General features: G+C 40.3%; 1 protein-coding gene across 2 annotated transcripts; it reads left to right on the top strand.

Moving 5' to 3' along the window:
• The first annotated feature begins 3,593 nt into the window (after nucleotides 1–3,593).
• Nucleotides 3,594–11,646, top strand: arid5a (AT-rich interactive domain 5A). Of its 2 annotated transcripts, XM_062385080.1 has the most exons (7): nucleotides 3,594–3,624; nucleotides 4,661–4,719; nucleotides 7,615–7,783; nucleotides 7,875–7,927; nucleotides 9,479–9,576; nucleotides 9,658–9,817; nucleotides 9,907–11,646. In XM_062385080.1, exons 1-7 carry the CDS (start codon nucleotides 3,621–3,623, stop codon nucleotides 11,116–11,118), a joined length of 1,755 nt encoding a protein of 584 aa, XP_062241064.1. In that variant the 5' UTR covers nucleotides 3,594–3,620; the 3' UTR covers nucleotides 11,119–11,646. The 2 variants fall into 2 exon arrangements, with proteins under 2 accessions (XP_062241064.1, XP_062241063.1); XM_062385079.1 differs by lacking the exon at nucleotides 3,594–3,624 and having other exon boundaries at nucleotides 4,557–4,719.
• Nucleotides 11,647–12,363: the final 717 nt, after the last annotated feature.

Here is a 12,363-nt window from a genome sequence, read left to right as displayed (position 1 = left end):
AATGAAAACAATTTTATTAATTAACACTTAATATTAAACAACAATCTCCATTTATGCTTCGTAATTTATAAGCGTCTTTGTTAAATTCTCTGTTATAATTTTTATAAATCTCATTTTGTGCAATGATAACCAGAGGGTTTAATGACCCTGACTAACATTAAATTCTGCCTAAATAATATCTAATCACGTATGGAATCAGAACTGAAATTTTGCTCAATTAAATTATTTTTGTGCTTTTCACAAAATGAATCAAACTGTCATCTGGTCTCAGTTTCAGGGATCCTTTCCACATACACCTACACCATCCAGAAACATTTAATCTCACCCTTTACATCTCTGCTTTAAATGATTACAGATCTTCTGTCACTTTGTTTTCAACCCTAAAACAAGAAGCCACCGTTTTAAAATCCATATATTGTGGGAAACTCTACTGTCTGACCCAGAAAGTGACTGTCTCTCACTGTGACGGGAATCAGATCAGCCCGTTGAAACATTAAAGGATTGTTCCCAGGAAAGTGACTCACTTAGACAGGAAATATGTTTTATTCACAATATTTTCTCCTCATGTTCTCATTTTTCACTGCTCTGCCCTCACCTCAACCTTGTGTGTTTATGTCAGTGAAAGTCTGAAATGAATCGCGGGGGATTTTTTCTCATGTTTTTGCTCATCGTCTCCACAATTGTTATGTGAGTTAGATTCTTTCTCTAGAGATTTGCAGTTACCTGGAATAAAAGCACCTCTCTCATAAAACCTAATGACATAAACACTCACTAAGTTATTTCTCAACACACGCCTGATGTTTGCAAATAAATCATATATCGAATCACGGGTAACCCAGCTTGTCAGCTACATTACATCTTTGTACAGGAGCAGTGCCGAGAGCGTAAATCATCATCTTGACACTCAAAAAGTACTCAAAAACCAAAATGAGTTTCATATCTATCAAACCAAAGAGAACAAAAACTCCCTCGATATTTGGACAGTCTGTAGATTCTAGGTTCATTTGACATTTAGATGCTAATCATTTTTGAAATGTCACATTCTATCCACAGCAGATGGCCGAAAGGGTTTCCCCTTTTTGAGCAGGTTCGAAAAACATGGGGAGGAAACGTGGATAGTGTTGAGCGCGGCTGTCTGGCACGACAGTGTTTTTGTCATGAGATGTGTAGTTTTAGAGGGAAAACACAGTAAGTCTGAAATTCAAAAAAACTATCAAATTAAATTATTTGAATCTCTTTTAAATGTTTTTAATCATATTCACTGCAAATTCCATCGGGTGTTCCTTTATAGCTGTCACTCATACATCTTACTACTTTCAACACTGATAAAACAACTTTCCTCTTTAATCAAACATGAACGCAAGCTATTTGACCCTGATACCCTCTGAGGTCACTGGTGTGGCCATGAGGAACAGGGAAATTAAAGACATCGCCCTCTGACTCATTACTAACAGTACAGACAAATATGATGTGCTTTACCCACATGCCACTGAAGTGGAAAAAGCTGATTCTGCATTAATCTGGCAATATATTTTTAGTCACTATATTTCAGACAATGGTCAGTAGAAACCAGTTTAAAGAAGTAGGGTCTTTGACTCTTCCTTGAAATGTAAAGACTAAAATCTCTGACAAGTTAGAAAATGTGTTTACTCAGCTAATAAATTCATTGTCAATTAATGCCCAACACCCTTCTGCATATCTGTTTACCTCCCTGGTTGCACTTCTCTGGAATATATACATATTCCAATACAGTGTCAGGACAGAGAATACAAATAAATGGGGAGTACACAGTGCTACAGAGGAAAATCTATACAAATTAATTTTTCAAACAAACCACCAAAAAGACATGCTGTGATATGAGCTGTGTTTGTCAGGGATATCAATGGGACAGCTAATGAATGAGTGTTTATGTAGTAACAGTGGGATGGTGTATGGTCCCAGCAAACTAAACAGGAACTTTGTGCAAGGTGGAGTGAAGAGTGAAGAGCACAGAGCGATGGAGGGACTGGGCAGCTTCCTGTGCTCCTGGGAGACGGGTCAGGTAACAGGTAACCGGCAACACAGAAACACACATTAGCAAGAGGGGGACACACAGAGACACAGGCCCTGCATCTTTAGTATTGTAACTCTTTCTACTTTGTTTTAAACTTGCACCCATTGCACTGCTGTGCTGGTCTGTTCCTTATTGTCCAATTCCTTTCTGTTAAATCAAACTTGGAACTGTTAGCTTATATGACTCAAAACTACAAATGCGACTCCTGTTTGAATAATGCTTATACACTAACTAATGACCTTTTGTCAGACAATAGTAGACTTTGTATTTTGTTTCAAACATGATTCACTCCAAACCGATGAGCCCACTTCCTTAACAATTATTCTTCAGACATACTGTAAACATGTATATTTACAGCACCATCACATTAAATCGCTTTTCTCCCAATGAGCTATGCTGGTAACTCTTGAACTCCCCCCACATCTGCAGTGTTTTAATCATCACACTAACTATACACACGTCGAGGGAAGCAAGACACTTTGAAGGTGTTGAATCATTGTGGTGTTTAATACTTCTTGTGTTACTTCTCAGAAGATGCTTTGTGACTCCTCCTCTTTTTCAAGCATTAACACACACATGTACAATCGCTCAACACAATGGGATTTTCCATGTTGCACAACCCCACACATGTCGGATGTAGTAGAGCCCAAGTGACATGAAACAATGACGTTTAATCAAGATAACTCAGTTGATAAGAAAACTCTGTCTGATGGTGAATGAGACAGTAAAAACACTTATTGAGGCACTGATGTACATCTGACAGTTTGTACCTTATTTCAAATATTCCTCAAATACATTGTTCCAATAATAAAGCCATATGGGAACTGATATGAGTCATTTAGAGACATTTAACATTTATTCTGGGCATGGGCTGAATGTTTGTTTCACTTCCTGAAATGTATGAATTTCGGTAAATTCTGCCTGAGCAATGAGGGTGACCAGGCTATAATCACTGGCTTTGGTCTTATTCTGTCTAAAAGTTACATTCAATAAAAAAATTGACGAATGATGAATGAGGATTTATTATTGTCTTCTACATTTTTGTCTTGGATTATTAATATCTTTTAATTTTAATATTTTATCCTGTGTCTTCTTGTATTTATTATATTAATCTATTTAATCACTTTTTACTCAAAAAATAAACGTTTTTAAATTATTATAAGTTATTATAATGAAGACTGTATTAGTGTTTTTTTGTAATTTGTGGTAAAATATGTTAGATTTAGTTATGACCTTACAATGTGTCGCTTATAACATTGGACATCAACTTAATCTTTCTTAAGGAATGAAGCAACAAACAGCAAATGTATCTGTGCAGCATTGTATTCTGTGCAGCATTTGTGCTTAGATACACAATTTAAAAAGTTTTCTGAGGAGAACAAACTTTCTCAGAAGGAGTAAATAAGGGGGGGGGGTGGAGGGGGGAGGACTGTGGTGCCACCAGTCAACCAATGAAACTGTCTTGTGGAGACACCTTCCTTTTTCGAGGTGTGGAGTTATTGGGGCACCACGTGAGTTATTGTCACAAAACACAGCCAAGCCGGAGACTAGAGGACAACTTCTAGAGATGGGTGAGAATTATTTTCATCTTCACTGAAGCCAGACACTGATCGCAGCAGGTTTAAATACTTAAATACTTTTATTTATACTGAAAAATCGAAAAATATTAGACTTTTAATCATTTTCCTTGTTCTTATTAAAAACTGTCTGCTTTTGCAAAAGTAAACTTGTTTACATTTCCCTGATTTGTGAAAATGTTACTAAAGCTTCAATGCCTCAGGAATATGTCAGTAACCTCAACCCTAAATAAATGTGTGTGACAGTCATTTTACTGAGATGAATATGACGCTTGATAATATTATAATATATATAATTTACACACATGTTTGAATTTAGAGTTGAAGAAATGTATGAAGTGTCAGTGCACGTTAGACAGAGTTCATCAAAAATATTTCTTCAACACGTGAAATGGAGAAGTTAGAGCGAATTAAAGCAGAATTAAAGGTTCAAGCCGCAGCACAGGAAACAAGTGATCTCAAAAGAGAAGTATGTTGGTTGTGCACATAAATGATATCAGTGTGGGTGGGGGGGGGGGGCGATACGTGGAATTGAGTGTGTGATATTTCATCTGAATTACATTTCATCCTCAGGGCTCCAGCATGTTGTATTACTTTATTCACGGTGCGAATTAGACATGCAACATTTCTCTATGTATTCTATTCCAGTAGCGACAGTAATATTATAGTCACAGATGTTTTAGTACTGTCATACAGTGCAGCTTACAAGCAGGAAGTGGTTTTGCAACCTGTGGTATCATATCAGGCTCATTTGACAATATGTTCCACAGAAGGGTCACCTGATCAATGAACAAAAAGTAAATCATACCCAACCAGCAAAAATATACTTAAAAGAAATCTACTTATTTATAATATATAAAACCCATGTTTTAACCTGTTCAGACAGTTCATTGCTACACAGGAATTTTTCCAGAAATGAAGAAGTGGTTAGTTTCGACACGGTGGTTCCCTGAATTCAAATTCACACAGTTCACCGGAATCGATTTCAGGGCGAAGTTGTAAATCCCATGTCTGTGTTTCATGTGTGAAGCTCTAGAGGACCAGAGAGAGACGTCCCAACAGACTGAAGAGAAGCGCACCATGAACCAGGTACTAACTTCAGATGAGGTGTCAGTTGGCCTTCTTCTAGCAAGCTGTTCAATCATTTACAGTTAATCTGGGACTTCTGACATGACTCCTCACAGCGAGTTGTGTTTTCATTTCCCTGTTTTGGTGAATTTGAGATAGTGGGCAGATTTGGTCTTTGAAGTGCTGATTGCGTGCGTCCAGTAGTTTCGTCTCGATTGTGAGATGAGTAAGAGGATTCTGCTTCGTATTCTGACGGGGACGCGCTCGTCACGCAGCCACCACACGGTATTTCACCTCGCACAAAGAGACTGCACGAGGTCTCCACAGCCGGTAGTCTGTTCTGGTAACTGAAGCGAAACGAACGATATGAGAAATTTCCAAGACTGATTATGCGAGCCGAAAGCCCAGTGGTTTGTGTGGTGACCTCAGGCCTGTCGATAGCAGCGACCCAGAGCGCCACTGACAATCACTGAGAGAGTCACATATCTACACTTTGACATCAACATCACCCACATGGTTTTCCACAAAATATAATCAGACAGTGGAAATCAACTGAATGTGACAACATGATATTTGCTTTACGGTGTAGAGAGAGATCTACAGACAAGAGGCCACCCTGTGTGGCTTAGACGTTTCCTGTAGGCAGACATTGAGGCAGGAACCTGAAAGTATTGTGAATCACTGACTGAAAGTGAAGATCGGTGAATTTTACTGATGAAATACCCGAGGCCAAATTTTGAAATTTCATATGCTGTCGTCCCTCTCGCACGACTTTGTCTGCAAATGCAAATATAGGTAGACACCGTGTTTCACTTTGAAGCAGCCAATCGTCCTGGAAATATATCGAGCTGTTCTACTTGGCGCTGCAGAGTAACAGTGGAAAGTCAGACAGGTTGAGCTGTGAAGTCCATCACAGCTCAACCCGACTGTGACTCAGTCGGGTTATCTTGGTTAGAGGCCTGCACCTTCACTATTACTCACTGGAGGCCTACTTCTCGGAACCAGGAACCGCATACAGGAACTTGATTCAATATGAAACCACCTCGAGCCGTTGTGTGGTACAATGACTGAAATAAAGCAGCTGCTACGTGCGGTGATTCAACGTGAAATACTGACATTGTGGTCACCGGTGACATCCAGACTATGAAAATTGATCGACGCAGTGGCAAAGTGAGATTTCACATAGAAATATTTGATATGATTGACCATCAGGTGTGATTCTGCTACAATAACAGAAGTGACTATATGAGCAGTTGTGCTGTTTAAGTCAGAGTCCTCATAACCGGAAAAAGGTTGTTGCTGTATTGTGTACAATACAATACAATACAATATAATATAATATAATACTATACAATATATTACAATACAATATAGTCCAATATAATACAATAGAAATACTATACCATAACTATACCATGCCATACAATACACAATACAAGTTTATTAATCCCAAAGGCAATGTGTTTGAGGGCAAAAAAAGAAGCCCGAAGAAATAAGATACAGCCAAGCTCTAAAAAAACATCTACTCAAACAATAAAACACCCTAAAAGAGCTGTTACAAAAAATACTTAAAGTTATTAACGAATAATTAAATTGACCAGTTCACATGGAAGCTGGTCATTTTAAGAGTAAAGTGTGTCTTTTCATGTCCCAAGCTCTGGATAGAGCACAGGATTCTCCTGTCAGGCCTTATTAACAAGGCGGATCCATTGTATTCACTTAACATCGTCCACATCACAAAACAACGAGGTCAAGTTTTTCAGCTCGCTTCAGCATTTCAGATTTTCTGAGAACAACCATCGTCCAATCAAACCCAGAATATCACCGGTGTTCAGACACTGTGTCGCCTGCATTCACAGTTTCTCTTCTTATGTTTCCGCTGCTTGACACTTCTCTTTTTGACATCTTCCTAACTGATGTACTTCATTGTGCATGCCTTCACGGTTTCATTTCTGCTTTCCTGCAAACCACAAAAAGTGACATTATCAATTTCTTACAGTGGACTTCTGGACGTCTTGGCTGTTACACACCCAAATTCTGAAGAAGTACAGTGTTTTTAGATATTATTATAGAGTAGTGTCCATTCTATACCTGCCTGTTTAGAATGGACTGTTCTCTTTGCCTGTGCTAATGCTCCAGAGCAACTTAAAAATGTTCTTCCTTTGTGTGCTGGGATTTGATATAAAGTGTGCAGAGTGAAGTTTGTATTCATCCTACCTGGTTTATCTGCAGTGAAGATCTTGAATGAAACGTCATTTGCTGTATTACAGTGGCTATACGTTTTAATTACATTACATTACATTACATTACATTTCATTTAGCTGACGCTTTTATCCAAAGCGACTTACAATAAGTGCATTCAAACCCGAGGGTACATACCAAGGACGATAAGAATCAAGAAAGTACAATTTCTTCAAATAAAGCAAAACTACAAAGTGCTATAAGTAAGTGCCATTTAAGTGCTACTAAAGTGTTAGTTTCAAAAAGTTGTTAGTGTTTTCTTTTTTTTTTATTCTTTATTTAATACCCTCTACTGAGCTAGTTTCAGCATGATGACTTCTCATCTACCACCACTTCTATACCCTTTTTCAATACTTAATATATAACTTCCTTATTTTGGCTTATGTTTGTTTTTCAAAGTGACATTTATGACAACTCCAGACCAAACCCCCCACAAGTCTGCTACTATCTCTGCAGACAGGATGTGCAGCGGTTATCTATAGAAAGTAGCGGTGAAAACCTCCTCTGATTGTGATGTTTCATTTCAACTTTTGGGTCCCATGAGAGGACTGCCTGTGTCATTTTCCCATCCATAAAAAATACCTTCAACTGTAAAACAGGTTTCACATCAGTGCAGTGGACCCTTTCATATTTACAGGAGCTGTATACCTGACAGGCTCTCGCATGCTTTGCCAGGCTTCTCCCGCTGTTATCGAGATTCATGACTCTACGACTGAATGTGAGGACGAGACGAGGCCCAGTCCAGTGCAGATGGAGGAGAAGGCTTTTGTGTCAAGTCTGCACTCTTTCATGAAGGAAAAAGGTTCCCCTATAGAAAGGATCCCACATCTGGGCTTCAAACAGAGTGAGTTTATATTCATCAGCGTCATGCTTTCACAATATTCGAGGGGAATTTGAAATAAATAGGATTGCACGTGTGTTTTTTCCACCCCCAGTTAATCTTTGGAGGATCTACAAAGCCGTTGAGAAACGTGGAGGCTACGATTTGGTAAGTTCAAGTTCTTCATTGTTCACAGTCGTGTGGCTGATGCAGAACAAGTTTTTGTTGTCTGTCAGTGGAAAATGCGCAATATGTCAGTTGCTGCACACGTTGTGGTTTTGTACCACACTGCAGGACATTAATTCCTCTGAGCTGTCAAAGCGTCACCGCACACGCACAGTTGTTTTTGATAATGAAAGGTGAAACACAGGGACAAGTTCAGAGAGAGCGAAGCTCATATACTGAAATAGCAGAAAGGAAGAGCAGACCCTGATCTCTGTCTCCACCGCGGCTCTGGGTGTAAATATAAAGCCGCCTTCGCATTGACAAATGTAAAAATGGAAGGGTTCTCTCAGCAGACGTGACATTTGAATGATAACCTTCAATCGCCTTTCTTTAAAACAGTTTGGAAGTAGACCTGAGAGCAGGTAGAGTCGGGCCTGAACCCTCAATACAAAGTGAAACCAAAGGTCAAAGGCAAGTTCATTTTGCAGTGTGAGAATGCACACAACAGCAAGTTAATTAATAAAAATGATAAACACATAGTAATAAATGAACCTTTTTGAACAATTTCAGAACAAAAAGAAGATAACAATTTATTATCAACAGTTGTTTCTCATTGTATAACCCCCATGCAGCCCTTTAGTTTGTACTCTAGACTGGATGACATGTCTCCACTTCCTCCCACTATCAACAGATAAAGCTAAAATATACCACATATGAACGATGCAATATTGCATATTTGGAGCCAGGGTCTGGGCAGAAGCGATCAGGTTATGGAGCTACGGAAGTGAGGTCATCCTGAGCTGTCGATCATAACGTTTCACTCCATGTTTACAGCATCAAATCATGACCAAACCAAGCACTTGAACATATACCAGTGTGATAAAACTACCTAAAACGAGAGAAAACATCTCTGACAATAATTTATTAGGCATTGACTTTTACTTTTTATTCAGTTCATGATGACCCATCTGTTTACATGGAGGAGGCAGGATGTGACCTATACTGCAGCCAGCCACCAGTTTAACTTTAGCTTCACTATTGGGGGGCTGTCATGTCGTCCATCGTTATATACAGCCTTTAATTTATATTTAGAAGAAGAGACCAGGAGCCTTTTTGTATTAAAGGGCCCATATTGTGTAAAATAAATGTTTTGGTCTTTTATTATCTGTGATTACTTGAAGGGTGTCAGTAGGGACTGTACTGTAACTCGGGATGTTACTCCTACATTGACAGGCCTGGCTGCGTGTCATTAAAAGTGCAGTCAGCCAATCAGGGGAGGGGTTCAAGAGGCCGGCGAAGGCAGCCTGTTCTGTCTGCAGCTCCAGAGAAAGGCAGAAGAGAGGACATGGAAAATACACATTGCAGCAGTTTGTTCGACTTTAAACCACTGATATATCATGTTAGGGGTACCAATGCCTCTAACTTAATCACAGAAAGGTGTATCCTTGTTAAAAGCTGTCACTTATACCTCACACATTGAAAAAAAACTAAATTACTGTAACAGTTATTGACTTGAGCTGCCCCCCCCCCCCCCCCCCCCCCTTCTGTGTAAAGGTGACGACACAGCGTCTTTGGAAGAAAGTGTATGACGAGCTGGGAGGAAGTCCTGGCAGCACCAGTGCTGCTACATGCACTCGTAGGCACTATGAGAGGTGAGGATTATTCTGTTTCCCAACCTGTCAATTCAATCAGCACGACAGATTCTGATCAGACTGATAATCCCATTTCTTCAGGCTTGTGCTGCCATTTGAAAGACACGTTAAAGGAGAGGAGGACAAACCTCTGCCCCCAAGCAAACCACGGAAACCGTACAAGAGAAACTTGGATGGGAAGATTAAAAAAGTAGAGCTTAAGAGAAAAAGGAGCCAGTCGGATCGAGAGATGGATTGTGAGGTAACGTGTCTCTGAAGAAAAAGTCTAGAAAAATATGTTCCACAATTTGTACATAGAGCGTTTCCTTTAATATCCTTTGTATTTTACAGACCCAGAGGAGTTCAGAGGCCGACTGCCAAAGTGAACCAGTGATTCATCCTCACCCGGCTCTCTGGGCTGCTGCGTCTGACAGAAAGTATCCAGACTGCTCTCAGCCAATCAGAGCCCCCACTGATCTTTGCACTTCTGTCTACGCCCTTCTCCCAGTGTCCACATCGAATCCTTGGACTGCTCACATCCCTTCTGCTGCTGCTGCAGAGGTCATCTCTCCTCTGGAGAAAAAAAAGCGCATGGCTCAGGCCAGCTTGAATTTGCCCCCGAGTCCACAGAGCGAGGATAAAGAAAGGCCCTCGGTCATCCGCTGCTCCCAGTCTCCAGCCCGGGCTTCTTCCAGCCACAACTGCAGCTCCTCCGATGATGGCTCCCCGCTGCCTTTATCCTCCTCCTCTTCCCGCAGCCCCTCCCCTCTCTCTGTGTCATCAGAGGATGAACCAACAGGGAATGAAAATAAGCCTGCATCAAGCTCAAAGCTGAGCCAAAACTTTTGTAGCTCTGTGACATCCAACTGTGGTGAGGACAATGAGTCTGGGGGCTCTACTCAGGTATCAAAAGAGTCTGCAGGACCAAATAAGCACATCTCTCAGCTCAGCTCCCAACCACTAACCGCTGACTCAATAAAAAGCCAAATTAAAGATTTGGAACAAGTCCACAAAGTGGGTAGCAAATATTTCACCCATCCTTTCCAGTCGACTCCTTCCTCCAGTTTTACCAAAGTTATTCCAAAATCGGTTCAGCTCCTGCGGCCTGCTCCCATGCGGCCGAGTTATAAAATCCACCAGGGCAGGTTGGTGCACCCGGACGGCCATCAGAATCATGCTAAGAAGCTGAGCAACGGGGTTCCATGGGTTTATCCGACAGACAAGAGGGAGAAATCCAGGGCGCTGCTACAGAAAGGTCCTGTCTCTCAGCAGAGTGTGTCCCAGGCCACCGCCTCCCTGCCGGTGCTGTGCGTCCTGTCAAGCTACGACAAATCAGGGAGAGACTCTCGGCATCCTCCTCCATTCCACCCTGTGTTTCTCCCCAACAGAATGAGGCTACCACAGTCCCAGCTGATGTACCGTCATATACCAGTGGGTCCAGCTCCCTCTGCTCTAGCTGGCTCTTTCGTTTATCCATATCCCTACCCTGTTCCACTGTTACACCACCCTCACACTGGATACACCATGCCTGCCATGAATCCAAGTTATCCTCCCAAGCTCTGAGGTTTCAATTCCAGTTCGTTCCCACTGAAAAAGGCAGACACTGAGCTTGTTACCACTTTTGTAATGCGCTGTGTAATTCTGGGGAGGCCTTAGTGTTTTAAAGATGTAATGAGTTACGCAACACACACACACAATAGGCTCTACAGATTTGCACACGCCTGGGCAGTGATAGCTTCATGTGTATCAGTGGGAAACATACAAGGCCTTGTCATTGGATGAGTCCAATTTTGCATGCACTCTGAAGGACATTACTCAACAACGGTCTGTCACACATAATACTACACTTGTGTATAGTCTGTTATTCGCCCAATACGTCTCTTTTGTCACTTAACACGTTTGCCCGTGTTTGAAACTAAGAACTTTGTGTTCTTTTCCTCATTGTACTGTACTCTGAATAGATGTTTCTGTAATATCTGACTCATATCAGTGTTAAAAAAAATGTTCACGCAAATCTCAATTATATGTATTTAAATAGATTTTTATTAAATGATAATGAATGAATAAACCAACATTCACAAAAAAATATAACCTTTGGTCATTAATTCATGAAATACGCCTGAAACTGAACTTATAAGGTATTTGAGAAGTTCACACAATTACATCATGAGATTTCGCTCCTCATGATGTCATTGGGACTGTGTTTATAAAACATGGGGGTGGAAGGCGCGAGGATGATATTTTTCATTGTGGCTTATTTGTTGTCTCATTATACTTTCTTGACAATTTTTTTATATTTGCTTGAAACCAAAGCAGAAGAAGGCGTTAGTTTGTGTCTCGCCTGGACTAAGACTGTGAGTGGAAGTGAAAGCAGGTGTTTTATCTAATGTTACTTTATATTTGAGCTTGAGATGTGAAACTGATGCAGATCCTCGGGTCAACACGTATTCAACAGGTTCAATGTAAGGGCCACATATCGCCATATCTTAAAAAGAAAGTATTCACTGACACAACTCTGAAACCAATCAGTGAACAATGGCTTCACCTAGTGGACAAAACAGGAAAATGCATCTGATTATTCTCACTTCATGAAGCAACACAAACAATAAATATTCCAATATGAAAACAAGTCAATAAGTCACATTGTTCAATTTCCTTATTTCCATGATGTGTCTTTACGTCTTAACAATGAAATAAATGAGTCTGTAAGTTTATATACATGACTTTTCAAGGACCCAAAATAACCTTTCCACCGGGCTATACAAACAAACTTTATTATACACGTCTTTTTGTATATAAGGTAGTACA

Source organism: Platichthys flesus, chromosome 3 (assembly GCF_949316205.1).
Source record: "Platichthys flesus chromosome 3, fPlaFle2.1, whole genome shotgun sequence".
NCBI classification, from domain to species: domain Eukaryota; kingdom Metazoa; phylum Chordata; class Actinopteri; order Pleuronectiformes; family Pleuronectidae; genus Platichthys; species Platichthys flesus.
The sequence above is the reverse complement of the archived record's forward strand: the minus strand, read 5'-3'. Positions and strand labels throughout refer to the sequence as shown.

Coding starts and splice junctions, on each gene's coding strand:
- arid5a (XM_062385079.1), top strand. CDS start 4,651: ATGTGTGAAGCTCTAGAGGACCAGAGAGAGACGTCCCAACAGACTGAA. Junction 7,784..7,874: donor ACATCTGGGCTTCAAACAGA/GTGAGTTTATAT, acceptor TTCCACCCCCAG/TTAATCTTTGGAGGATCTAC. Junction 9,818..9,906: donor ATCGAGAGATGGATTGTGAG/GTAACGTGTCTC, acceptor TGTATTTTACAG/ACCCAGAGGAGTTCAGAGGC.